This window comes from Nerophis lumbriciformis, linkage group LG12 (genome assembly GCF_033978685.3).
Source record: "Nerophis lumbriciformis linkage group LG12, RoL_Nlum_v2.1, whole genome shotgun sequence".
In the NCBI taxonomy this organism is placed as follows: domain Eukaryota; kingdom Metazoa; phylum Chordata; class Actinopteri; order Syngnathiformes; family Syngnathidae; genus Nerophis; species Nerophis lumbriciformis.
The window spans coordinates 7,795,625-7,823,553 of record NC_084559.2 but is presented as its reverse complement, the minus strand read 5'-3'; the positions used below and the strand labels follow the sequence as shown (position 1 = coordinate 7,823,553).

General features: G+C 42.9%; 2 protein-coding genes across 2 annotated transcripts in view; one reads left to right on the top strand and one right to left on the bottom strand.

The window, feature by feature from the left end:
* Positions 1-2,682: 2,682 nt before the first annotated feature.
* Positions 2,683-3,642, top strand: tas2r202 (taste receptor, type 2, member 202). Its single transcript, XM_061985737.2, has one exon. The coding sequence runs from the start codon at positions 2,683-2,685 to the stop codon at positions 3,640-3,642; it is 960 nt and encodes a 319-aa protein (XP_061841721.2).
* A 12,387-nt stretch (positions 3,643-16,029) lies between these two features.
* The window catches only part of dock5 (dedicator of cytokinesis 5), a 125,799-nt gene continuing 113,899 nt past the window's right edge, over positions 16,030-27,929 (bottom strand). The window contains exons 48-51 of the mRNA XM_061985842.2: positions 21,230-21,374; positions 17,304-17,454; positions 17,012-17,130; positions 16,030-16,903 (exon numbers count right to left, since the gene is read on the bottom strand). Of these exons, the coding sequence (XP_061841826.1) occupies positions 16,802-16,903; positions 17,012-17,130; positions 17,304-17,454; positions 21,230-21,374 (517 nt within the window). The 3' untranslated portion in view covers positions 16,030-16,801. The remainder of the gene's footprint in view (positions 16,904-17,011; positions 17,131-17,303; positions 17,455-21,229; positions 21,375-27,929) is intronic.

Sequence of the window (27,929 nt, the reverse complement as noted above, 5' to 3'; positions counted from 1 at the left end):
ATACATACATACATATATATATATATACATACATACATATATATATATATATATATATATATATATATATATATATATATATATATGTGTGTATATATATATATATAAATGTATATATATATATATATATATATATATATATATATATATATATATATATATATATATATATATATATATATATATATATATACATTCCCAGCAACTGCGATAAGAAGGACAACATCTCTTCTTCTGTTTGTTGCTTGACTTAAGGAGCATTAAAGACGTTCATAGAAAAAAAAAATGGTCCGTTCCACCAAATCGGGGTCATTTACGTCCCCAGGAAAGACTTTATTTTTCTACTAAGCAAAGTGTCATGCACTTTGATATGATGTGATTTAATGAATACAGTTGAAAAGATGAATTTAAAGCAGCATGAACACACATGCATGTGTTGCCTTCCTGCTCCTGAAATATATGAATTATAATCATTTCATCAATACATGGATATATATTGATATACCTTTCATGCAGCAGTTAGTGTGTTACACACATTTAAAAATAAATACAAGAAGACAAAAACATAATGAAAACGTGGCATAGCACTAAAATTGAAGAATCAAAGTCACCTTTGAAGCATCCACATTGGAGAAATATAATATAAAATATAGGTAAAAATGTATTAGAAATAATGAAGTAATACAAAAATGAAGCAGACTTTTAGGGATAGTATCATATTTGCATCATTAATAGCTGCTAGAAGGATTTTATTGGAGTGGAAATTGTTGTTTGCCCCCAAGGCCTCCCTATGGCTTAAGGACCTCATATTTTTCTTACATTTACAGAAAATAGAAAATTAAACATAATATGTATATATATATATATATATATATATATATATATATATATATATATATATATATATATATATATATAGAGATGCGCGGATAGGCAATTATTTCATCCGCAACCGCATCAGAAAGTCGTCAACCATCCGCCATCCACCCGATGTAACATTTGATCAGAACCGCATCCGCCCGCACCCGCCCGTTGTTATATATCTAATATAGACGATGCAAGGCATTAGTGAGGTTATAAAGCTTTTGCCTGTTAAAGAAAGGAGACTGATCCAATGCAGCACAGACATTCGCGTGCCACGCTGTCACGACCCAGACGCACACCAGTGCGCAATCATATGAGAGCCGCGCTGAGCGCACCTCCAAGCGCGTCTCGCTGCCGGCGACGGCCGCGTATGAGCCCGACGCTCCAGCGCCATCCATTTTCAGGGCTAGTTGATTCGGCAGGTGGGTTGTTACACACTCCTAAGCGGGTTCCAACTTCCATGGCCACCGTCCTGCTGTCTATATCAACCAGGGTGAGCCCCACCCCTTTTGTGAGCGCACTGCGCGCGGAGTGACCCCTGTTACGCGCCCCCGGCAACAGGGGTGGCGGGCAGGTAAGCTGCGCGGGCGGAGCGCGCGGAGTGACCCCTGTTACGAGCCCCCGGCCACGGGGGTGGCGGGCAGGTAAGCTGCTTACCTGCTGCGCGTGACGCCGGCCGCGGCGAAGGCGGACGAGGCGGGGTGTCGGTGCGGTGGGCGCGGTGGTGACCCTGGACGTGCGTCGGGCCCTTCTCGCGGATCGCCTCAGCTACGGCTCCCGGTGGGGCCCTCTCGGGGGAAGGGGCCTCGGTCCCGGACCCCGGCGAGGCGTCCCTTCTCCGCTCCATAAAAGTGTCCATCTCTTTTTTTTTTTTTCTTCTGTTGTGGCATATGCTGCAGGTGCCTGCTCGTTTTTCATATGTGGGTAACAACATTTAACTATGTATATATATTTACCAATTGGTTTAACTGCCACCCGCCTGAATCTATTTAAAATCTAATTTTTTTAAATTTCATCCGCCCGATCCGCGGATAATCCGTGGACTCCGCAGTTGTGCCCGCAAACCGCGCATCTCTAGCTGCCAGCTCCTCCGTGATTTGAAAGTCTGCAGTTATTCCACGTAAGAAGATGAGCAGCTGGGCGGTGTCACGTACATCACAGCTCTCATCCAAAGCCAGCGAAAAAACAGTCAAAGTCGGCCGTTCTGTTCTTCAGCTGAAGCTCCAAGTTTCCAGCGATGGTCTCAACCCGCCTCGTTACAGTGCGTCGGGAGAGTGACACGTTCTCAAATGCGCCCCTCTTCTCCGGGCATATCAGCGCAACAGAGTCCAATAAGCACTCCTTAATAAACTCTCCGTCAGAAAACGCTTTACTTTTTCTGGCGATTTTGTGAGAAATAACGAAACTTGTCCTGACGGCTGCATCTCTGGGGGTGTGAAATTTGGAAAAAAGTCCAGTTTTACCATCAATGCATCAGCCTCCCTCACTAGGCCACGGTGTAGGACACACAGTGTGTGTATGTGTGTGTGTGTGTGGGCAGGCCTTAGGAATAAGCTTGCATGCACAGCTGTCACAGTGCAAGCTCGGACCCACAAACACATCCTGAGAATGCAAATCACGTCCTGTGGTCAGGGGCCGATGCAAATGACCACAAGACGGTATAAATGTGAGATGGTGGCCTGGCTGTGTGCATCCTGCAGGACCACTTGAGGCCAGGATTACATTAACGCTGGTCTGAAGCAGAGCTGAGGATCCTTCAAAGGTGTGTAGGTGGTGGTCAAAGGTGCGTAGAAGTGTGTAGGTGGTGGTGAGGTGGTCATGCTGGGGACAAACAAGATGACCCTGTGGGTCATGACGGGCTTCTCTGCCGTCACCACCGTCTTCTTCAACCTCTTCCTCTTCCTGATGAGCCTGCATAACTACCGGCGGAGGAAGAAGCAGCAGAGCATCATGGCGGCCTTGTCTCTGGCCAACATCACACACCAGCTGCTGTGCTACCTGTGGATGAGCATGGACGACATGGACGCCAAGTGTCACGTGGGCCAGACGCCATACGCCGTCCTCTTGGTGCTCATCTTCAGCCTGAAGTTCAGCATCATGTGGGACAGCAGCCTCCTCACCTTCTACTACAGCACCAAGCTGGTGAGCGCGCCCGGCCGCCGCCACGCCGCCATCAACAGGCTGGTGGCGCCGGCCGTGCTGATGGTTCCTCTGTGCGGCGTGGCCACCTGCACGCCCATGCTGGCGGTCTTCCACGCCGCCAACCACACGGCGGGCAACAAGGACTGTGGCGTGCTGATGCCCGACACCAAGCCGGGACAGATTTACGAGGCTCTCTACCTGATCCTGTCTGACGTGCTGCCAGGTGTGCTGATGATTAAATGCTGCGTCTCCATCTCCGCCCACCTGGCCCGCCATCTTGGCCACATGAAGGCCAGCAGCAACGGAGCGCACCTGCCCAAGACTGGCGCCCAGATGAGAGTGATCCGGATGTCCTTGTCCCTGGTGGTGGTCTTCCTGGTCTTCCTGGTGGTGGACCTGTACGTCAACTACCAGATAGCGGTGCATCACGAGAACGCCATCACGCTCACCTTCTTCTTCACCTCCGTTTACACCGCCGCCGCCGCCATGGTGCTGATCTACGGGAAGAGAAGCATGTGGAAGGTTCTGGCGAGTGAATGTCACGTTTGTGTGGACGCGTGTCCGTGTTTGGAGAGTCTGAAGGTGCCGGAGCAGGAAGTCCAAAGCAGCAGACCCCCTGCTGGGATCAAGAACTGATCAAAGTTGAATTGACTTTCCTTAACTAGCAAACGTAGCCATTATATTCTCTTCATGTCAAATTAGGCTTCAGTGTTGCTTTTGTCCAATCAGAATTCAGCTGGCTTGTTTGTGAAGTCTTCCCGATGCCTAATGAATCAACACCCGGGCACATACAGTTGATAGACAGTTGCCAATCAGTTGTTGGCAGGATTGAATGGTTGAACACCTGCTGGGATTGGATACTCTTTTGGGACTCACAAGTGAGTATACAATCACAACTTGTGAATGTAACATTTGTATGAAACAATCCCCATCCAGAAGGGCTTGTACATTAATATTGTACATTAGAATTGTACATTAATATTGTACATTATTAATGTACAATATTAATGTACAATATTAATGTACAATACTATTGTACATTAATATTGTACATTAATATTGTACATTAGAATTGTACATTAATATTGTACATTAATATTGTACATTAGAATTGTACATTAATATTGTACATTAGAAATGTACATTAATATTGTACATTAATACTGTACATTAGTATTGTACATTAATATTGTACATTAATATTGTACATTAGAATTGTACATTAATATTGTACATTAGAAATGTACATTAATATTGTACATTAGTATTGCACATTAGTATTGCACATTAGTATTGTACATTAGAAATGTACATTAATATTGTACATTAGAAATGTACATTAATATTGTACATTAGAATTGTACATTAATATTGTACATTAGAATTGTACATTAATATTGTATATTAATATTGTACATTTGTATTGTACATTAATATTGTACATTAGAAATGTACATTAATATTGTACATTAGTATTGTACATTAATATTGTACATTAGAATTGTACATTAATATTGTACATTAGAAATGTACATTAATATTGTACATTAGAAATGTACATTAATATTGTACATTATTGTACATTAGTATTGTACATTAGTATTGTACATTAATATTGTACATTAGTATTTGACATTATTTACTTTCTTTTATCAGCGGCCAGAACAAAGAAGTCAAACTCCTTTTCTTTGAGGGTCACATTGCAGTAATGACCTTGCTGCTTACGTGCAGTGATTTCTCCACATTCTCTCAACCTTTTGATGATATTACAGAGCGTAGATGGTGAAATCCCTCAATTCCTTGCTTGAGAAATGTTGTTCTTAAACAATTTGCTCAGGCATTTGTTGACAAAGTGGTGACCCTCGCCCCGTCCTTGTTTGTGAATGACTGAGCATTTCATGGAAGCTGCTTTTATAGCCAATCATGGCACCCACCTGTTCCCAATTAGCCTGCTCACCTGTGGGATGTTCCAAATAAGTGTTTGATGAGCATTCCTCAACTTTATCACTCTTTTTTGCCACTTGTGCCAGCTTTTTGGAAACATGTTGCAGGCATCAAATTCCCAATGAGCTAATATTTGCAAAACATAAGAAAGTTTGTCAGTGTGAACATGAAATATCTTGTCTTTGCAGTCTATTCTATTGAATATAAGTTGAAAAGGATTTGTTGTATTCTCTTTTTATTTACCATTTACACAACCTGACAACTTCACTGCTTTAGCAGTTTGTACTAATTGAGTACCGTATTTTCCGCACCATAAGGCGCCCTGGGTTATAAGCCGCGCCTTCAATGAACGGCATATTTCAAAACTTTGTCCACCTATAAGCCGCCCCGTGTTGTAAGCCGCATCTAACTGCGCTAAAGGAATGTCAAAAAAACAGTCAGATAGGTCAGTCAAACTTTAATAATATATTAAAAACCAGCGTGATGTGGGCGCGCATGGAGTCGTATATCAACATGGACGGAGCTGCGTGAAAAAAGCCACCCGGCCTCTTCGCGTAAACTTCCCTTAACCACTCGCTCATCTTTTCTTCATCCATCCATCCCTTCGAGTTAGCTTTTATGATGACGCCGGCTGGAAAGGTCTCTTTTGGCAAGGTCTTCCTTTTGAATATCACCATGGGTGGAAGTTTCTGGCCATTAGCATGGCAAGCTAGAACCACAGTGAAGGATGACTTCTCATTCCCTGTGGTGCGAATATTCACCGTACGTGCTCCCGTTGTATCCACAGTGCGGTTCACAGGAATATCAAAAGTCAGTGGAACCTCGTCCATGTTGATAATGTTCTCTGGCCGGATCTTTTTTTCAGCTATCTTGTTTTTACAATATGCACGGAAAGTAGCCAGCTTTTCTTGAAAGTCTTTAGGCAGTTGCTGTGAAATAGTAGTCCGTGTGCGGATGGAGAGATTGCGTCTTTTCATGAACCGAAACCTGTCGCTTAGTAGGAGCCATTTTGTGGTCTTTACAGATGTAAACACACAAAGGAAATGAAACGTAATATCCGCGCGCTTCTTCTTCTTCTACCGGGGCGGGTGGTTGCTTACAGTAGAAGAAGCGCTTCCTGTTCTATGGGGGCGGGTGCTTACCTTGGCGTAGAAGAAGAAGCACTTCCTCTTCTACGGGGAAAAAAGATGGCGGCTGTTTACCGTAGTTGCGAGACCGAAACTTTATGAAAATGAATCTTAATATTAATCCATATATAAAGCGCACCGGGTTATAAGCCGCACTGTCAGCTTTTGAGTAAATTTGTGGTTTTTAGGTGCGGCTAATAGTGCGGAAAATACGGTAGATAATGAACAATGTTGTGTATATAAATGAATATATAATGTCTTTTTTGATCTTAATAGATTATGAAGGTGGACTCATGAGCAGTAAATGTGTCAAGGCAGTTCTTCAGATTGCGGCAGAGAAGAGTTCCATTACAAGACAGCAAACAATGAATATGAGATTAGGATTAAGAAATGATGAGTCTATGCAGGGAAGTCATGTGCTGACGACTCGGACACACACATGCTCTTGCAAAGAAGCTGTGAGAGTTAATATTTCATTGCAACAAATAAGAGACACACACACACAAGCCTGGACCGCATGGAGGTCCCCTCTGAAAAATACATGTGACATTGAGGGCACAGAGCACATGAATAAATCAACACCTGGATACTTTCTTTTTGTCTTTTATCACAGAAGGTGCAAGAGTTGTTCCTCAGGTCAGCACTTCTTCAGAGCAGCCAGAACAGGAGCAAAAGCCTTAATTGTCTTGTACTGCACTTTGCATGTGTGTAATTGTGCTGCCACTGCATACTGGGAGCATAACTGGGAGCACAGGAAAGAAAGCTGCAATAATATTTGCAATACTCCAAGGGGGTTTTCCACCCTCAGTGAGGTTGAAAGCTGGGATAATCCCACAGACGCCTCGGAAGCCTCCAGCAAATAAGCAAGTCCATATTTTCCTCTGATGAGCGCACTTCAATCCCTGCAAGGCCTCGGCCTCCATCTTTTCCTGTCTTGGTCCGTCTCACAAAGCAGAGTTGAGGCCCAGCGGAAAAGAAAAGGAACGGTTGCAAATATTCCAAATGGCTGTGATGTTGAAGAATTAGAAAGGTGTGCTGTCAAACTTTCTGTCTTGTGACTCACAAACTCTCTCTTTCATGTCTTGTGACTCAAGTCTCACTCACTTTTAAACACATATAATGAATACAAATGACATACTGTATTTACACACCATAGGGCGCACCGGATTAGAAGGCGTACTGGCGATGAATGGTCTATGTTGCATCTTTTTTCATATACAGTGGGGCAAAAAAGTATTTAGTCAGCCACCGATTGTGCAAGTTCTCCCACTTAAAATGATGACAGAGGTCTGTAATTTTCATCATAGGTACACTTCAACTGTGAGAGACAGAATGTGGAAAAAAATCCAGGAATTCACATTGTAGGATTTTTAAAGAATTTATTTGTAAATTATGGTGGAAAATAAGTATTTGGTCAATAACAAAAATTCAACTCAATACTTTGTAATATAACCTTTGTTGGCAATAACAGAGGTCAAACGATTACTATAGGTCTTTACCAGGTTTGCACACACAGTAGCTGGTATTTTGGCCCATTCCTCCATGCAGATCTTCTCGAGAGCAGTGATGTTTTGGGGCTGTCGCCGAGCAAAACCGGACTTTCAACTCCCTCCACAGATTTTCTATGGGGTTGAGGTCTGGAGACTGGCTAGGCCACTCCAGGACTTTCAAATGCTTCTTACGGAGCCACTCCTTCCTTCGTTGCCCGGGCGGTGTGTTTGGGATCATTGTCATGCTGGAAGACCCAGCCACGTTTCATCTTCAAAGCTCTCACTGATGGAAGTAGGTTTTGGCTCAAAATCTCACGACACATGGCCCCATTCATTCTTTCCTTAACACGGATCAGTCGGCCTGTCCCCTTAGCAGAAAAACAGCCCCAAAGCATGATGTTTCCACCCCCATGCTTCACAGTAGGTATGGTGTTCTTGGGATGCAACTCAGTATTCTTCTTCCTCCAAACACGACAAGTTGAGTTTATACCAAAAAGTTCTATTTTGGTTTCATCTGACCACATGACATTCTCCCAATCCTCTGCTGTATCATCCATGTGCTCTCTGGCAAACTTCAGACGGGCCTGGACATGCACTGGCTTAAGCAGGGGGACACGTGTGGCACTGCAGGATTTGATTCCCTGTCGGCGTAGTGTGTTACTGATGGTAACCTTTGTTACTTTGGTCCCAGCTCTCTGCAGGTCATTCACCAGGTCCCCCCGTGTGGTTCTGGGATTTTTGCTCACCGTTCTCATGATCATTTTGACCCCACGGGATGAGATCTTGCGTGGAGCCCCAGATCGAGGGAGATTATCAGTGGTCTTGTATGTCTTCCATTTTCTGATAATTGCTCCCACAGTTGATTTTTTCACACCAAGCTTCTTGCCTATTGTAGATTCACTCTTCATAGTCTGGTGCAGGTCTACAATTCTTTTCCTGGTGTCCTTCGACAGCTCTTTGGTCTTGGCCATAGTGGAGTTTGGAGTCTGACTGTTTGAGGCTGTGGACAGGTGTCTTTTATACACATAACCAGTTCAAACAGGTGCCATTAATACAGGTAACAAGTGGAGGACAGAAGAGCTTCTTAAAGAAGAAGTTACAGGTCTGTGAGAGCCAGAGATCTTCCTTGTTTGAAGTGACCAAATACTTATTTTCCACCATAATTTACAAATAAATTCTTTAAAATTCCTACAATGTGAATTCCTGGATCATTCTGTCTCTCACAGTTGAAGTGTACCTATGATGAAAATTACAGACCTCTGTCATCATTTTAAGTGGGAGAACTTGCACAATCGGTGGCTGACTAAATACTTTTTTGCCCCACTGTATAAGGCGCATTAAAGGAGTCATTATTTGTATGTTTTTTCTAAAACTTCCTTGTGGTCTACATAACATGTGATGCTGGTTCTTTGCTCAAAATGTTGCATAGATGATGTTTCACACATCATCTTCAAGTCGCTTTCTGGCAGTCTCTTCAGGATGCGCCGTTTTATTTACGTGCCTCCACTTGGACAGCGTCATCTTTGTTGTAGCGGTGTAGCGTGCAAGGACGGGAGTGGAAGAAGTGTCAAAAGATGGCCCTAACTGTTTTAATGACATTCACACTTTACTTCAATCAATAAACTACAACACAGGAAATGTGTCCCGTGAAAAACCGGAACTCTCTAATAAGTAAAGTTCCTAGGGTGAATAATGTAAAGTCACTACACCGGTATGTTTTAGTGCTTTCATGGCGATTTTACTGACAGATATAAGTAAGAACTTTACACTACTTTATATTAGAAATAGCAACAGTGGAGGATGAATGTCACATAAGAAGATAGAGAAAAAGAAGAAGATTATCCACTACAAAGGTGGACACTCACAATTTTTCAGGACTTATGCAGATCCCAAATACACATCAGCAGGTACCAGAAGGTAAGAAAAGTTTCTTTGGCATAATATTGTGAAACAAAACGGCAGATAATATGTCTTACCTTATACACACAGCATAATAATACTCCTATGTTGAAGCACAGTACAATCCATCAAGCGGTGTGGCTTCATAGCTTACCAAAGTCCTACTAAAACATTTTGATACATTTTTGAGCGCCGTGTGTAATGTTCTATACTTTCAATGGAACATATCAAATGTTGGTGTTGTTTACTCGAGTAATATTGCAGTCTACACATATCTCTTATGTCTGACTGCCATCTACTGGTCACACTTATCATTACACCATGTACCAGATAAAATTGCTTCTATTCCATACATTAGGCGCACCGGGTTATAAGGCGCACTGTCGAGTTTTGAGGGGGAAAAAAATATTTTAAGTGCGCCTTATAGTCCGGAAAATTAACCCTTTCTTTTCACAAATGATGTTGACCTACTGAGCCATTTGGGTTTTATTTATACAACTGGCAACGTTTAAATTGCACTTCAGTTTTATGCTATTTTGTTGCAATTTGTCCGAAAAGGGACCCTCTAAAGCTGACAACATGGACACTATTTCAGTTAAGGACCTAAAATTGTCTACAGATAAAAATCCCACTAAAATAGTGATTTTAGTTTCAGCACATGGTATGGCTTAGTGCATGGGTGTCAAACTCTGGTTCGCCGTGTAATTTCACTTGGCCCGTGAGGTGATATCAAATTAACACTAGAGCTGGCCCGCTGATTATATACAGCGGCGGTGCTGCGGTACACCGCTAATTGTCATACTTGTCAAACCTCCCGGGAGACTCCCAACTTTCAGTGCCCCTCCCGAGAATTGTAACGTCCCCTTTTCGTCCAGTCCAACAAGTGCTGGCTCAATTACATAATATGTGCGGCTTTGGCACACACACAGAAGTGAATGCAACGCATACTTGATCTTCAGCGATACAGGTCACACTGAGGGTGCCAGTATAAACAACTTTAACACTGTTACAAATATGCGCCACACTGTGAATCCACACCAAACAAGAATGACAAACACATTTTGGGAGAACATCTGCACAGTAACACAACATAAACACAACAGAACAAATACCCAGAACCCTTTGCAGGACTAATTCTTCGGGGACGCTACAAGGTGTGTGTACCGTATTTTCCGCACTATTAGCCGCACCTAAAAACCACAAATTTACTCAAAAGCTGACAGTGCGGCTTTTAACCCGGTGCGCTTTATATATGGATTAATATTAAGATTCATTTTCATAAAGTCACTCCTGATTTAGGGCTATATACCGTATTTTCCGCACCATAAGGCGCCCTGGGTTATAAGCCGCGCCTTCAATGAACGGCATATTTCAAAACTTTGTCCACCTATAAGCCGCCCCGTGTTATAAGCCGCATCTAACTGCGCTAAAGGAATGTCAAAAAAACAGTCAGATAGGTCAGTCAAACTTTAATAATATATTAAAACCAGCGTGATGTGGGCGCGCATGGAGTCGTATATCAACATGGACGGAGCTGCGTGAAGAAAGCCACCCGGCCTCTTCGCGTAAACTTAAACTTACCTTAACCACTCGCTCATCTTTTCTTCATCCATCCCTTCGAGTTAGCTTTTATGATGACGCCGGCTGGAAAGGTCTCTTTTGGCAAGGTCTTCCTTTTGAATATCACCATGGGTGGAAGTTTCTGGCCATTAGCATGGCAAGCTAGAACCACAGTGAAGGATGACTTCTCATTCCCTGTGGTGCGAATATTCACCGTACGTGCTCCCGTTGTATCCACAGTGCGGTTCACAGGAATATCAAAAGTCAGTGGAACCTCGTCCATGTTGATAATGTTCTCTGGCCGCATCTTTTTTTCAGCTATCTTGTTTTTACAATATGCACGGAAAGTAGCCAGCTTTTCTTGAAAGTCTTTAGGCAGTTGCTGTGAAATAGTAATCCGTGTGCGGATGGAGAGATTGCGTCTTTTCATGAACCGAAACCTGTCGCTTAGTAGGAGCCATTTTGTGGTCTTTACAGATGTAAACACACAAAGGAAATGAAACGTAATATCCGCGCGCTTCTTCTTCTTCTACGCGGGCGGGTGGTTGCTTACAGTAGAAGAAGAAGCGCTTCCTGTTCAATGGGGGCGGGTGCTTACCTTGGCGGTTGCTTGCGTAGAAGAAGAAGCACTTCCTCTTCTACGGGGAAAAAAGATGGCGGCTGTTTACCGTAGTTGCGAGACCGAAACTTTATGAAAATGAATCTTAATATTAATCCATATATAAAGCGCACCGGGTTATAAGCCGCACTGTCAGCTTTTGAGTAAATTTGTGGTTTTTAGGTGCGGCTAATAGTGCGGAAAATACGGTAAGTAAACTTTGATTGATTGATCAGCTTTTCCATATTTTCATAGATAAATGTCCGCTGTTTGGATGTTATTTTACCATTCTTGGCTACAGGAGAAAATTATTATTATTTTCACTGATTTGTTCCAAGATTGACATGCTAAATATTTGTACACAACATTTCCCACCAACTGAGCCAATAAGGTTGCTTCATTGGCAGGCAGATTTCCTCACCCAAGTGACCTTCTAGACAGCCACTCCACACTTCACCATACATTCCGCCTTGGGCTTGGATTGATATACTAAGATCGCCCACGGCATCAAATTGCTAATGTGAAAATATAGAGGTGGTCTCCGTGGTGACCAAACAACTGCAGCATGGCCCCAAATACTGTAAGATTGCTCATAGGAGCTTCAGGGAAGAGTGATATCATGTCACTCTGTCTGACAGGAAGGAAGAGGACATTAGCAAACTACGCTAGCAAGGAAAGGAACAGCTAAAACATTCCATAAACTCCCAGCTGTTTGCAAGCATCACCTGCACTAATTGCATGTGCAAGATACAAGTCCAATGTTTGACATGCATCGGCTTTCAATAGGTCAAACTAGAGAAGTATCTGGTTGGCATGGTTACGTCATCATCAAAAAGGTTGCAACAAGCTCGGTTATGAAAAGCGTCAGAGGAAATGTTTGTTCAAACATTTATTGATCCGTGTGCACAGCAGAAAATGTAAATCCCTTGTAAAACTATTGAAAAACTAAAAATACAACAAAAATATTGACAGCTTAATAGAAATCCGTTTGACGCTGTGTGCCGAGGTCGCACTGCATTGTTTTGGCAATGAAAATGAAATGAAAATGAACCATCTGGTCATGTGCAAAACACAAATATTGAAATTCAAGGATCAGCAATAATTTATCTTTTTACGAATGAAGTTAATAATGACAATAATTAAAAAGAGGAAATATAAAATGCATCCATGCGTGTACCATACAGTGTTTAGCTTTCTTCAAAGGAATAGTTTGATATTTATATCCACAGTTAGTCACTTTTAGAGTAGATTGCAAACGTGTTTGGCATATTCACAGCAGGTTGGGTTTGATTTGCAAGACACTTGCATAAAAGGGAAGAAAACAATAAAGGAGTTCAATTCAGGGGTCTTTTACATTGTTATTAAATCACACTTTGGTAAGTTGAATAAAAACTCTGCATTCTTCTACTCTTGCCTGACTGCGCTTACTTTGTTGTGATTGGTCGGGGGTCCCGGGTCGCCCCGAGCCCCCCTTAACCTATCATTGTGGTTTCAGAAAAAAAGTGAAGAAAAATTGGATACAAAAATCAATGAAATAATTATAGTTACATAATATTTAAATATACAAAGTATCCAAGGCAGAAGAATATTAAGAAAGTAGCTACCGTATTTTTCGGACTATAAGTGGCAGTTTTTTTTCATAGTTTGGCCGGGGGTGCGACTTATACTCAGGAGCGACTTATGTGTGAAATGATGAACACATTATAATATTATTGATCTCATTCACGTAAGAGACTAGACGTATAAGATTTCATGGGATTTAGCGATTAGGAGTGACAGATTGTATAGCATGTTCTATATGTTATAGTTATTTGAATGACTCTTACCATAATATGTTACGTTAACATACCAGTTGGTTATTTATGCCTCATATAACGTACACTTATTCAGCCTGTTGTTCACTATTCTTCATTTATTTTAAATTGCCTTTCAAATGTCTATTCTTGCTGTTGGCTTTTATCAAATACATTTCCCCAAAAAACGCGACTTATACTCCAGTGCGACTTATATATGTTTTTTTTCCTTCTTTATTATGCATTTTCGGCCGGTGCGACTTATACTCCGAAAAATACGGTAGTAACAAACCGTGCGCATCATTCAACTTACTGCATGAGGCCCTTAATTTAACACTCCTAGTCAATATGAATATTTATCACATTTGGGAAGCCACTACGGTGGACCCAACTGACTCCATGGGCCAAATTTTGCCCTCTGGCCCGACTTTGGGCACACCCGTTTAAAATGATGAATATGACAGTACGGGCCTGAGTTACTAAGATCCAAATAGCTCACGCTAAACAGCATGTGCAATCTCTAAAACAGCGTGTGCGTGTTGCCTTTCTTCTACTAACACTGCGTCTGCAATTGAAAGGTGGCGCCTTATTTCAATGAGGATTGTGTGTGTGTGCGATACGGGGCATCACCACTCATTACATGTTATCATGCCCCTGCCTGTTTTTAAACAAGCAGGAGACATCTACCACGTTTAGAAGCAGTCCTCCAGTGCATCGACATTGACACCAAATAAACGTTATTCCAAAAATATGAAATGACACCAAAACGCATCAATTGAATTTGTTTTTATCAGCCTCTTAAGTCATCTAGCAGCTATGAAATCATGAAAGAATGTTGTTGAATTGTACAGGTAGGACACAGGATTCTCTGTTCATGGTCTGTGTGGAACTATGTCTCTTTCCACCTCCTTTTTCAATCAAATGCTAAATAGTGCCCCCAAAAGTGATGAGTGTTGATAAATCACATTGTATGATATATATTTTATCCTCCCAGTATTTTGATGATCAGCATATACAGGTAAAAGCCAGTAAATTAGAATATTTTGAAAAACTTGATTTATTTCAGTAATTGCATTCAAAAGGTGTAACTTGTACATTATATTTATTCATTGCACACAGACTGATGCATTCAAATGTTTATTTCATTTAATTTTGATGATTTGAAGTGGCAACAAATGAAAATCCAAAATTCCGTGTGTCACAAAATTAGAATATTACTTAAGGCTAATACAAAAAAGGGATTTTTAGAAATGTTGGCCAACTGAAAAGTATGAAAATGAAAAATATGAGCATGTACAATACTCAATACTTGGTTGGAGCTCCTTTTGCCTCAATTACTGCGTTAATGCGGCGTGGCATGGAGTCGATGAGTTTCTGGCACTGCTCAGGTGTTATGAGAGCCCAGGTTGCTCTGATAGTGGCCTTCAACTCTTCTGCGTTTTTGGGTCTGGCATTCTGCATCTTCCTTTTCACAATACCCCACAGATTTTCTATGGGGCTAAGGTCAGGGGAGTTGGCGGGCCAATTTAGAACAGAAATACCATGGTCCGTAAACCAGGCACGGGTAGATTTTGCGCTGTGTGCAGGCGCCAAGTCCTGTTGGAACTTGAAATCTCCATCTCCATAGAGCAGGTCAGCAGCAGGAAGCATGAAGTGCTCTAAAACTTGCTGGTAGACGGCTGCGTTGACCCTGGATCTCAGGAAACAGAGTGGACCGACACCAGCAGATGACATGGCACCCCAAACCATCACTGATGGTGGAAACTTTACACTAGACTTCAGGCAACGTGGATCCTGTGCCTCTCCTGTCTTCCTCCAGACTCTGGGACCTCGATTTCCAAAGGAAATGCAAAATTTGCATGGTTGGGTGATGGTTTGGGGTGCCATGTCATCTGCTGGTGTCGGTCCACTCTGTTTCCTGAGATCCAGGGTCAACGCAGCCGTCTACCAGCAAGTTTTAGAGCACTTCATGCTTCCTGCTGCTGACCTGCTCTATGGAGATGGAGATTTCAAGTTCCAACAGGACTTGGCGCCTGCACACAGCGCAAAATCTACCCGTGCCTGGTTTACGGACCATGGTATTTCTGTTCTAAATTGGCCCGCCAACTCCCCTGACCTTAGCCCCATAGAAAATCTGTGGGGTATTGTGAAAAGGAAGATGCAGAATGCCAGACCCAAAAACGCAGAAGAGTTGAAGGCCACTATCAGAGCAACCTGGGCTCTCATAACACCTGAGCAGTGCCAGAAACTCACCGACTCCATGCCACGCCGCATTAACGCAGTAATTGAGGCAAAAGGAGCTCCAACCAAGTATTGAGTATTGTACATGCTCATATTTTTCATTTTCATACTTTTCAGTTGGCCAACATTTCTAAAAATCCCTTTTTTGTATTAGCCTTAAGTAATATTCTAATTTTGTGACGCACGGAATTTTGGATTTTCATTTGTTGCCACTTCAAATCATCAAAATTAAATGAAATAAACATTTGAATGCATCAGTCTGTGTGCAATGAATAAATATAATGTACAAGTTACACCTTTTGAATGCAATTACTGAAATAAATCAAGTTTTTCAAAATATTCTAATTTACTGGCTTTTACCTGTATTTTGAATATTAATGTAAACAGAGACGCAGAATGGATTGCACGCGCTATTCTGCTGACGTAACACACGCAATCCACTTTGCAAACGTTTAGTAGATCCACTTTGGGTGTGCTATTACATTTGCACGTGTTTTAGTACGAGCAAACCTTTAGTAAATCAGTCCCTAACTGGAAAGACACAAATGCTTTGTCCCATACTCGACAAGGCATTGATAAAAGACCATTTCTATGTCAAACTGTGCAAAACAATAACTTAATGTTCAATGAGTTGAGTTTCAAAGATGACATCTTAAGAAATATTACATTCAGTATTTCCTCTCGAGTTGTAGTTTGTCTGTGGTTGAAACTTTTGATAGAAATGTCAATCTATTCCTTTGAGCAAATAGCTTCCCTCCAATGCACATCAACATGATGCTACTTGGAGGCAAAGCAGTTACAGCATCTACATCACAAACAAAGAAGAAAACATGTGCATCACATTCAAAAATGCCATCCAGTGTCTCTGAACTATAAAAGGATTGTATGACAACACCCACACCATAACTAACAATGTAGTCCCTGCTTTTGATCATTGTAAAGAACACACTTTAGCTTCATCAATATAAAATATGGAATGCTGTTAAGCAGCGTCAAGCTTCTTTTTTTTTGTGCTAAGAAAATTGTTGCCTTGAGGAATATAAAAATGTCAGGAAAAGAAAATGTGACTCAGATGATCCTGCATCTCTTGTTACCTGTGGCGTCTGACAAATAAAGTTGTACAACTTAATGGTGTGTGCGGCCCTACTGGGGGCTGTGCTCGTACGAGGGGAACATGGACTTGCGTGTCTTTGGAGGCGGCGGCGGCGGCTTGCTATCAACTTTCATTGGCAGCGGAGGAGTGAACTGCAAGGAGAAGGAGAAACTGCTGTTATATTTCTGCATATTTGAGTGTTTATATGCCATTAAATATGCATTAGCGGGTGGCATGGCATTTTATCTGAGCAGATGCACCTCTGAAGGGAAGCCGGCGTTGTCAATCTCATGCGGATGCTTCTTTGGCGGCATAGGTGGCGGCGTCCCTGGGGCGTCCGTGGCGTTGGCATCGTTGTCACTGAGAAGTGATGAAAAACCTACCACATAAGAGAAGAAATCAAATCCTTCCAGACGGCGTGCATCTGTGAAGGTGTGAGCTCTAATGTGAGCTTGACAGCAGAATGTGCTTCCACGAGGGTGATATACGCGGCGTGGTCAGAGTGCGGGGAATGAAGACATGTTGTGCAGAGTGCTCTTCTGTGTTCCATACTTGAGCTGCGTGGAGTGTGAGGAGACGCAGGTAGAGGACTGAGGGGGTTGGACAGGCTGAGCTGGGAGGACACACCCTGGAATAAGGAGAGCGTGAGCCGTCTGTCTCCTAATTGTAAACTCTTGGGTCTTTGCTGCTTCTCAGCAGGGGTCTGAAATGAAAGTGAGTTGAGTTGAGTTGAGTTTGAGTTTATTTGGAACATGCAAGTATACAACATGATACTTCACAATCTTCAATGCTCATGTTGGCAGCGACAGTGAAACCTGGAGAGGCGTGATTGGGAAGAATGGCTGCCCGGATCTGAATCCGAGTGGTGTTTTGTTATTGGACTTTTGTGCTCGTCACAGATTGTCAATAACAAACACCATGTTCAAACATAAGGGTGTCCATATGTGCACTTGGCACCAGGACACCCTAGGCCGCAGTTCCATGATCGACTTTGTAGTTGTGTCATCGGATTTGCGGCCTCATGTTTTGGACACTCGGGTGAAGAGAGGGGCGGAGCTTTCTACCGATCACCACCTGGTGGTGAGTTGGCTGCGATGGTGGGGGAGGATGCCGGACAGACCTGGCAGGCCCAAACGCATTGTGAGGGTTTGCTGGGAACGTCTGGCAGAGTCTCCTGTCAGAGAGAGTTTCAATTCCCACCTCCGGAAGAACTTTGAACATGTCACGAGGGAGGTGCTGGACATTGAGTCCGAATGGACCATGTTCCGCGCCTCTATTGTCGAGGCGGTTGATTGGAGCTGTGGCCGCAAGGTAGTTGGTGCTTGTCGTGGCGGTAATCCTAGAACCCGTTGGTGGACACCGGCGGTGAGGGATGCCGTCAAGCTGAAGAAGGAGTCCTATCGGGTTCTTTTGGCTCATAGGACTCCTGAGGCAGCGGACAGGTACCGACAGGCCAAGCGGTGTGCGGCTTCAGCGGTCGCGGAGGCAAAAACTCGGACATGGGAGGAGTTCGGTGAGGCCATGGAAAACGACTTCCGGACGGCTTCGAAGCAATTCTGGTCCACCATCAGCCGCCTCAGGAAGGGGAAGCAGTGCACTATCAACACCGTGTATGGTGAGGATGGTGTTCTGCTGACCTCGACTGCGGATGTTGTGGATCGGTGGAGGGAATACTTCGAAGACCTCCTCAATCCCACCAACACGTTTTCCTATGAGGAAGCAGTGCCTGGGGAGTCTGTGGTGGGCTCTCCTATTTCTGGGGCTGAGGTTGCTGAGGTAGTTAAAAAGCTCCTCGGTGGCAAGGCCCCGGGGGTAGATGAGATCCGCCGGAGTTCCTTAAGGCTCTGGATGCTGTGGGGCTGTCTTGGTTGACAAGACTCTGCAGCATCGCGTGGACATCGGGGGCGGTACCTCTGGATTGGCAGACCGGGGTGGTGGTTCCTCTCTTTAAGAAGGGGAACCGGAGGGTGTGTTCTAACTATCGTGGGATCACACTCCTCAGCCTTCCCGGTAAGGTCTATTCAGGTGTACTGGAGAAGAGGCTACGCCGGATAGTCGAACCTCGGATTCAGGAGGAACAGTGTGGTTTTCGTCCTGGTCGTGGAACTGTGGACCAGCTCTATACTCTCGGCAGGGTCCTTGAGGGTGCATGGGAGTTTGCCCAACCAGTCTACATGTGTTTTGTGGACTTGGAGAAGGCATTCGACCGTGTCCCTCGGGAAGTCCTGTGGGGAGTGCTCAGAGAGTATGGGGTATCGGACTGTCTGATTGTGGCAGTCCGCTCCCTGTATGATCAGTGTCAGAGCTTGGTCCGCATTGCCGGTAGTAAGTCGGACACGTTTCCAGTGAGGGTTGGACTCCGCCAAGGCTGCCCTTTGTCACCGATTCTGTTCATAACTTTTATGGACAGAATTTCTAGGCGCAGTCAAGGCGTTGAGGGGATCTGGTTTGGTGGCTGCAGGATTAGGTCTCTGCTTTTTGCAGATGATGTGGTCCTGATGGCTTCATCTGGCCAGGATCTTCAGCTCTCACTGGATCGGTTCGCAGCTGAGTGTGAAGCGACTGGGATGAGAATCAGCACCTCCAAGTTCGAGTCCATGGTTCTCGCCTGGAAAAGGGTGGAGTGCCATCTCCGGGTTGGGGAGGAGATCTTGCCCCAAGTGGAGGAGTTCAAGTACCTCGGAGTCTTGTTCACGAGTGGGGGAAGAGTGGATCGTGAGATCGACAGGCGGATCGGTGCGGCGTCTTCAGTAATGCGGACGCTGTATCGATCCGTTGTGGTGAAGAAGGAGCTGAGCCGGAAGGCAAAGCTCTCAATTTACCGGTCGATCTACGTTCCCATCCTCACCTATGGTCATGAGCTTTGGGTTATGACCGAAAGGACAAGATCACGGGTACAAGCGGCCGAAATGAGTTTCCTCCGCCGGGTGGCGGGTCTCTCCCTTAGAGATAGGGTGAGAAGCTCTGCCATCCGGGAGGAGCTCAAAGTAAAGCCGCTGCTCCTCCACATCGAGAGGAGCCAAATGAGGTGGTTCGGGCATCTGGTCAGGATGCCACCCGAACGCCTCCCTAGGGAGGTGTTTAGGGCACGTCCGACCGGTAGGAGGCCGCGGGGAAGACCCAGGACACGTTGGGAAGACTATCTCTCCCGGCTGGCCTGGGAACGCCTCGGGGTCCCCCGGGAGGAGCTGGACGAAGTGGCTGGGGAGAGGGAAGTCTGGGCTTCCCTGCTTAGGCTTCTGCCCCCGCGACCCGACCTCGGATAAGCGGAAGAAGATGGATGGATGGATGGATGGACATCACAATCTCCAGTTTCTCTTTTCAACATGTTGGAAAAGGAGTAGGAAGAAGCAGAGCTTATTTAATCCTACCCCTTTTCTTTTACATAACAGTTGCTAAAACTTTTGTTCACTTCCTGTTCTCAATTTATTCACAATATACTCCATAAGTAATCACAATAAAATAAGTAAATAAATAATAATTGGTGAAGTAAGTTACATTTCATATGTTGAGATAAGTAAGATTATTTTGTGAGTGAAAGAATGAAAGAATGGATGAGTTAAATAAATCCAGAATGTTTATCATGGTTCTTCTTCTTTGTACTTTGTAAACACTTTAAGTTTGAAGAGTTTCTTGAAGTGGATCATATTAGTACATTGTTGGATTGCTTTGCTTAATCCATTCCATCATTTAATTCCACATACTGATATACTGAAGGTCTTAAGTGTTGTACGTGCATACAAATGTTTTAAATTACATTTCTCCCTAAGATTATATTTCTCCTCTTTTTTTGAGAAGAATTGTTGTATATTCTTGGCTAGCAGGTTATAGTTTGCTTTGTGTATCATTTTAGCTGTTTGCAAATTCACTATGTCGTAGAATTTCAGAATCTTTGATTCAATAAATAAAGGATTTGTGTGTTCTCTATATCCAACATTATGTATTATTATAACTGATCTTTTTTGTAACACCGTTAATGAATGAAGTGTACTTTTGTAATTATTTCCCCATATTTCTACACAGTAACTCAGATATGGTAACACTAATGACCAGTAGAGAATATGAAGTGATTTTTTTGTCTAGAACATGTTTTGCTTTATTCATTATTGACGTGTTTCTTGCTACTTTATGTTGTATATTTTTTACGTGAGATTTCCAGTTCAATTTATCATCAATCATTATACCTAGAAATTTGGTTTCATTTACTCTTTCAATTTCTATTCTGTCTATTTGTATTTGTGTTTGACTTTCTCTTCTACTGTTACCAAATAGCATTATTTTAGTTTTACTGAGATTCAACGATTCTGTTTTTGTCAAACCATCTTTTTAATTTGTTCATTTCTTCTGTTATTATTTGTAGTATCTTGTGTGCAACAAAGAGTGAAAAAGGCAAACGGAGCTAGTCCCAATTCACGGCTGCATAAAAAAAAAAGCTAATATGAGGCTGCGATTGGTTGATGAATATTTAACATGCTCACCTCATCTCCATCCGACGGTCTCTCCAGCAGGACCTGAGACTTGCTCACGCTCCACTCTTTCCTGTTCTTTCTGCCAATCCTGTTGTCCTCCTCTGAGCGGGACAAGACCGAGGTCCTGCGATCGCTGGGGCGGGACGAGAAGGAACTGCTTGTGAATGACAGGGACAGACAGAGAGATGAGGATGATCAATACATAGAAAACACAAGTCTATTCTCACTTAAGTAGCTGCACCGCATTCTCTCCCTTGTCTTAAACGGGACTTGTTACGCAAAAACCAACTTTTCTTACCTATTGGTACATGTTTAGTGTGTTTGGCATCTGCATAAGTCCCAAAAAGTTGAAATCAAACTGGAGGCATAGCTGAGATATTTCTAAAACAATCTCGCCTTCCTTCGTTCTTCCTCCAAACGAGCCGTTTGAAATTTGCACAACTTTTGAGGTTTTTCCAACACAAAGTCAGCAGTTATGGTAGAGATAGACCCAAAGAGCTCGTACATGCACATGCATCACCCGCTGTTGCCAATTCTACAAAACACAAAAGCAGTGAAGTTGTCAGGTTGTGTAAATGGTAAATAAAAAGAGAATACAACAAATCCTTTTCAACTTATATTCAATTGAATAGACTGCAAAGACAAGATATTTCACCTTCGAACACAACAACTTTGTTATTTTTTGCAAATAATCATGAAGTTAGAATTGAATGGCAGCAACACATTGCTAAAAAGGCATTTTTACTAGTGTGTTACATGGCCTTTCCTTTTAACAACACTCAGTAAAGGTTTGGGAACTGAGGAGACACATTTTTGAAGTGGAATTATTTCCCATTCTTGCTTGATGTACAGCTTAAGTTGTTCAACAGTCTCCCTTCTCATATTTTAGCCTTCACACATTTTCAATGTCTGGACTACAGGCAGGCCAGTCTAGTACCCACACTTTTTTACTATGAAGCCACGCTGTTAGGTTGAAATAAGCAGGGGCGTCCATGATAACGTTACTTAGACTTGCTAGACTTTTGACAAGAACAAGAAAGTTTGATCATATTACGCCTATACTGGCTCACCTGCACTGGCTTCCTGTGCACTTAAGATGTGACTTTTTCTCCTCTGCTCCCCCCTATCCCTTGTGGAGGGGGGGGGGGGGGGGCACAGGTCCAGTGGCCATGGATGAAGTGCTGGCTGTCTCACACTAGTAAAGAATCTGGGTATTATCTTCGACCCAACTCTCTCGTTTGAGTCACACATTAAGAGTGTTACTAAAACGGCCTTCTTTCATCTCCGTAATATCGCTAAAATTCGTTCTATTTTATCCACTAGCGACGCTGAGATCATTATTCATGCGTTCATTACGTCTCGTCTCGACTATTGTAACGTATTAATTTCGGGTCTCCCTATGTCTAGCATTAAAAAATTACAGTTGGTACAAAATGCGGCTGCTAGACTTTTGACAAGAACAAGAAAGTTTGATCATATTACGCCTATACTGTATATACCTTTATATACATATATACATATATATATACCTATACTGGCTCACCTGCACTGGCTTCCTGTGCACTTAAGATGTGACTTTAAGGTTTTACTACTTACGTATAAAATACTACACGGTCGAGCTCCGTCCTATCTTGTCGATTGCATTGTACCATATGTCCCGGCAAGAAATCTGCCTTCAAAGAACTCCGGCTTATTAGTGATTCCCAGAGCCCAAAAAAAGTCTGCGGGCTATAGAGCGTTTTCTATTGGGGCTCCAGTACTATGGAATGCCCTCCCGGTAACAATTAGAGATGCTACCTCAGTAGAAGCATTTAAGTCCCATCTTAAAACTCATTTGTATACTCTAGCTTTTAAATAGACCCCCCTTTTAGACCAGTTGATCTGCCGTTTCTTTTCTTTTCTCCTCTGCTCCCCTATTCCTTGTGGGGGGGGGGGGGCACAGGTCCGGTGGCCATGGATAAAGTGCTGGCTGTCCAGAGTCGGGACCCGGGGTGGACCGCTCGCCTGTGCATCAGCTGGGAACATCTCTGCGCTGCTGACCCGTCTCCGCTCGGGATGGTATCCTGCCGGCCCCACTATGGACTGGACTCTTACTATTATGTTAGATCCACTATGGACTGGACTCTTACTATTATATTAGATCCACTATGGACTGGACTCTTACTATTATGTTGGATCCACTATGGACTGGACTCTCACTATTATGTTGGATCCACTATGGACTGGACTCTTACTATTATGTTAGATCCACTATGGACTGGACTCTCACTATTATGTTAGATCCACTATGGACTGGACTCTCACTATTATGTTGGATCCACTATGGACTGGACTCTTACTATTATGTTGGATCCACTATGGACTGGACTCTCACTATTATGTTAGATCCACTATGGACTGGACTCTTACTATTATATTAGATCCACTATGGACTGGACTCTTACTATTATGTTGGATCCACTATGGACTGGACTCTCACTATTATGTTGGATCCACTATGGACTGGACTCTTACTATTATGTTAGATCCACTATGGACTGGACTCTCACTATTATGTTAGATCCACTATGGACTGGACTCTCACTATTATGTTAGATCCACTATGGACTGGACTCTCACTATTATGTTAGATCCACTATGGACTGGACTCTCACTATTATGTTAGATCCACTATGGACTGGACTCTCACTATTATGTTAGATCCACTATGGACTGGACTCTCACTATTATGTTAGATCCACTATGGACTGGACTCTCACTATTATGTTAGATCCACTATGGACTGGACTCTCACTATTATGTTAGATCCACTATGGACTGGACTCTCACTATTATGTTAGATCCACTATGGACTGGACTCTCACTATTATGTTAGATCCACTATGGACTGGACTCTCACTATTATGTTAGATCCACTATGGACTGGACTCTCACACTATTATGTTAGATCCACTATGGACTGGACTCTCACTATTATGTTAGATCCACTATGGACTGGACTCTCACACTATTATGTTAGATCCACTATGGACTGGACTCTTACTATTATGTTGGATCCACTATGGACTGGACTCTTACTATTATGTTAGATCCACTATGGACTGGACTCTCACTATTATGTTAGATCCACTATGGACTGGACTCTTACTATTATGTTGGATCCACTATGGACTGGACTCTCACTATTATGTTAGATCCACTATGGACTGGACTCTCACACTATTATGTTAGATCCACTATGGACTGGACTCTTACTATTATGTTAGATCCACTATGGACTGGACTCTCACACTATTATGTTAGATCCACTATGGACTGGACTCTCACTATTATGTTAGATCCACTATGGACTGGACTCTCACTATTATGTTAGATCCACTATGGACTGGACTCTCACACTATTATGTTAGATCCACTATGGACTGGACTCTCACTATTATGTTGGATCCACTATGGACTGGACTCTCACTATTATGTTAGATCCACTATGGACTGGACTCTCACTATTATGTTAGATCCACTATGGACTGGACTCTTACTATTATGTTGGATCCACTATGGACTGGACTCTCACTATTATGTTAGATCCACTATGGACTGGACTCTTACCGGTACTATTATGTTAGATCCACTATGGACTGGACTCTTACTATTATGTTAGATCCACTATGGACTGGACTCTCACACTATTATGTTAGATCCACTATGGACTGGACTCTCACTATTATGTTAGATCCACTATGGACTGGACTCTCACTATTATGTTAGATCCACTATGGACTGGACTCTCACACTATTATGTTAGATCCACTATGGACTGGACTCTCACTATTATGTTGGATCCACTATGGACTGGACTCTCACTATTATGTTAGATCCACTATGGACTGGACTCTCACTATTATGTTAGATCCACTATGGACTGGACTCTCACACTATTATGTTAGATCCACTATGGACTGGACTCTCACACTATTATGTTAGATCCACTATGGACTGGACTCTCACTATTATGTTGGATCCACTATGGACTGGACTCTCACACTATTATGTTAGATCCACTATGGACTGGACTCTCACTATTATGTTGGATCCACTATGGACTGGACTCTCACTATTATGTTAGATCCACTATGGACTGGACTCTCACACTATTATGTTAGATCCACTATGGACTGGACTCTCACACTATTATGTTAGATCCACTATGGACTGGACTCTCACTATTATGTTGGATCCACTATGGACTGGACTCTCACACTATTATGTTAGATCCACTATGGACTGGACTCTCACTATTATGTTGGATCCACTATGGACTGGACTCTCACTATTATGTTAGATCCACTATGGACTGGACTCTCACACTATTATGTTAGATCCACTATGGACTGGACTCTCACACTATTATGTTAGATCCACTATGGACTGGACTCTCACTATTATGTTGGATCCACTATGGACTGGACTCTCACACTATTATGTTAGATCCACTATGGACTGGACTCTCACTATTATGTTGGATCCACTATGGACTGGACTCTCACTATTATGTTAGATCCACTATGGACTGGACTCTCACACTATTATGTTAGATCCACTATGGACTGGACTCTCACACTATTATGTTAGATCCACTATGGACTGGACTCTCACTATTATGTTGGATCCACTATGGACTGGACTCTCACTATTATGTTAGATCCACTATGGACTGGACTCTCACACTATTATGTTAGATCCACTATGGACTGGACTCTCACACTATTATGTTAGATCCACTATGGACTGGACTCTCACTATTATGTTGGATCCACTATGGACTGGACTCTCACAATATTATGTTAGACCCACTCGACATCCATTGCATTCGGTCTCCCCTAGAGGGGGGGGGTTACCCACATATGCGGTCCTCTCCAAGGTTTCTCATAGTCATTCACATCGACGTCCCACTGGGGTGAGTTTTTCCTTGCCCTTATGTGGGCTTTGTACTGAGGATGTCGTTGTGGCTTGTGCAGCCCTTTGAGACACTTGTGATTTAGGGCTATATAAATAAACACTGATTGATTGATTGATTGATACTTGGATGGCAACATATGTTGCTCCAAAAGCTGTATGTACCTTTCAGCATTAATGGTGCCTTCACAGATGTGTAAGTTACCCATGTCTTGGGCACTAATACACCCCCATACCATCACACATGCTGCCTTTTACACTTTCACCCTAGAACAGTCCCCATGCTTCTTTTCCTCTTTGTTCCGGAGGACACGACATCCACAATTTCCAAAAACAATTTGAAATGTGGACTGGTCAGACCACAGAACACTTTTCCACTTTGCATCAGTCCATCTTAGATGATCTTGGACCAAGCGAAGCCGGCGGCGTTTCTGGGTGTTGTTGATAAATGGCTTTGGCTTTGCATAGTAGAGTTTTAACTTGCACTTACAGATGTAGTGACCAACTGTAGTTACTGACAGTGGGTTTCTGAAGTGTTCCTGAGCCCATGTGGTGATATCCTTTACACACTGATGTCCCTTTTTGATGCAGTACTGCCTGAGGGATCTAAGGTCACGGGCATTCAATGTTGGTTTTCAGCCTTGCCGCTTACATGTAGTGATTTCTCCACATTCTCTGACCCTTTTGATGATATTACGGAGCGTAGATGGTGAAATCCCTGAAATCCTTGTTGAGAAATGTTGTTCTTAAACAATTTGCTCAAGCATTTGTTGACAAAGTGGTGACCCTCGCCCCGTCCTTGTTTGTGAATGACTGAGCATTTCATGGTCATGTTTGAACATCCTGGTACTAACAGACGTATCTGGATCGTGATCATTAAACCATGACTATTTAGTGAAGAAAATCATGTAGCACCTATCAATGGATTCAATTGCTTTTTTGACAGGTAAAATTAAACTGCCAAACTCCCACACATTTAGTAGTTTTTGTAGCGTGCATACACACACTACATCACCATGGTGACACATGTTCATGCGACAAGCACTGCGTACATTTATAACGCCTTTTCAGATTCAAAGTGGTTTTTTTCATGAATGTCAATGGCAATCACAAGTGGTAGTAAAACTCCAAGCTTCATGACTTTCCCACAACCAAAAAAAAGGCGTCATGGCAAAGTCCGCCTAATTGGTTCACTTTCCACGACTTAGAGGGTTTTTTCTACATTTAAAAGACTTCCTTGTGGTCTACATAACATGTAATGGTGGTTCTTTGCTCAGAGGATGTTTTACAGATTGTCTACAAGCTGCTTTTTGGCCGTCTCTTCAGGATCCATGTTGTAGTTTTTTGCGCTTCTATATGGAGTCAACTGACTGATAAGTCCGAACTATGGGTTACTTTCTATTAGAAATGGCAACAGCGAAGGTTGCATATACAAACCCCGTTTCCATATGAGTTGGGAAATTGTGTTAGATGTAAATATAAACGGAATACAATGATTTGCAAATCCTTTTCAAGCCATATTCAGTTGAATATGCTACAAAGACAACATATTTGATGTTCAAACTGATAAACATTTTTTTTTTTTGCAAATAATCATTAACTTAGAATTTGATGGCAGCAACACGTGACAAATAAGTTGTGAAAGGTGGCAATAAATACTGATAAAGTTGAGGAATGCTCATCAAACACTTATTTGGAACATCCCACAGGTGTGCAGGCTAATTGGGAACAGGTGGGTGCCATGATTGGGTAT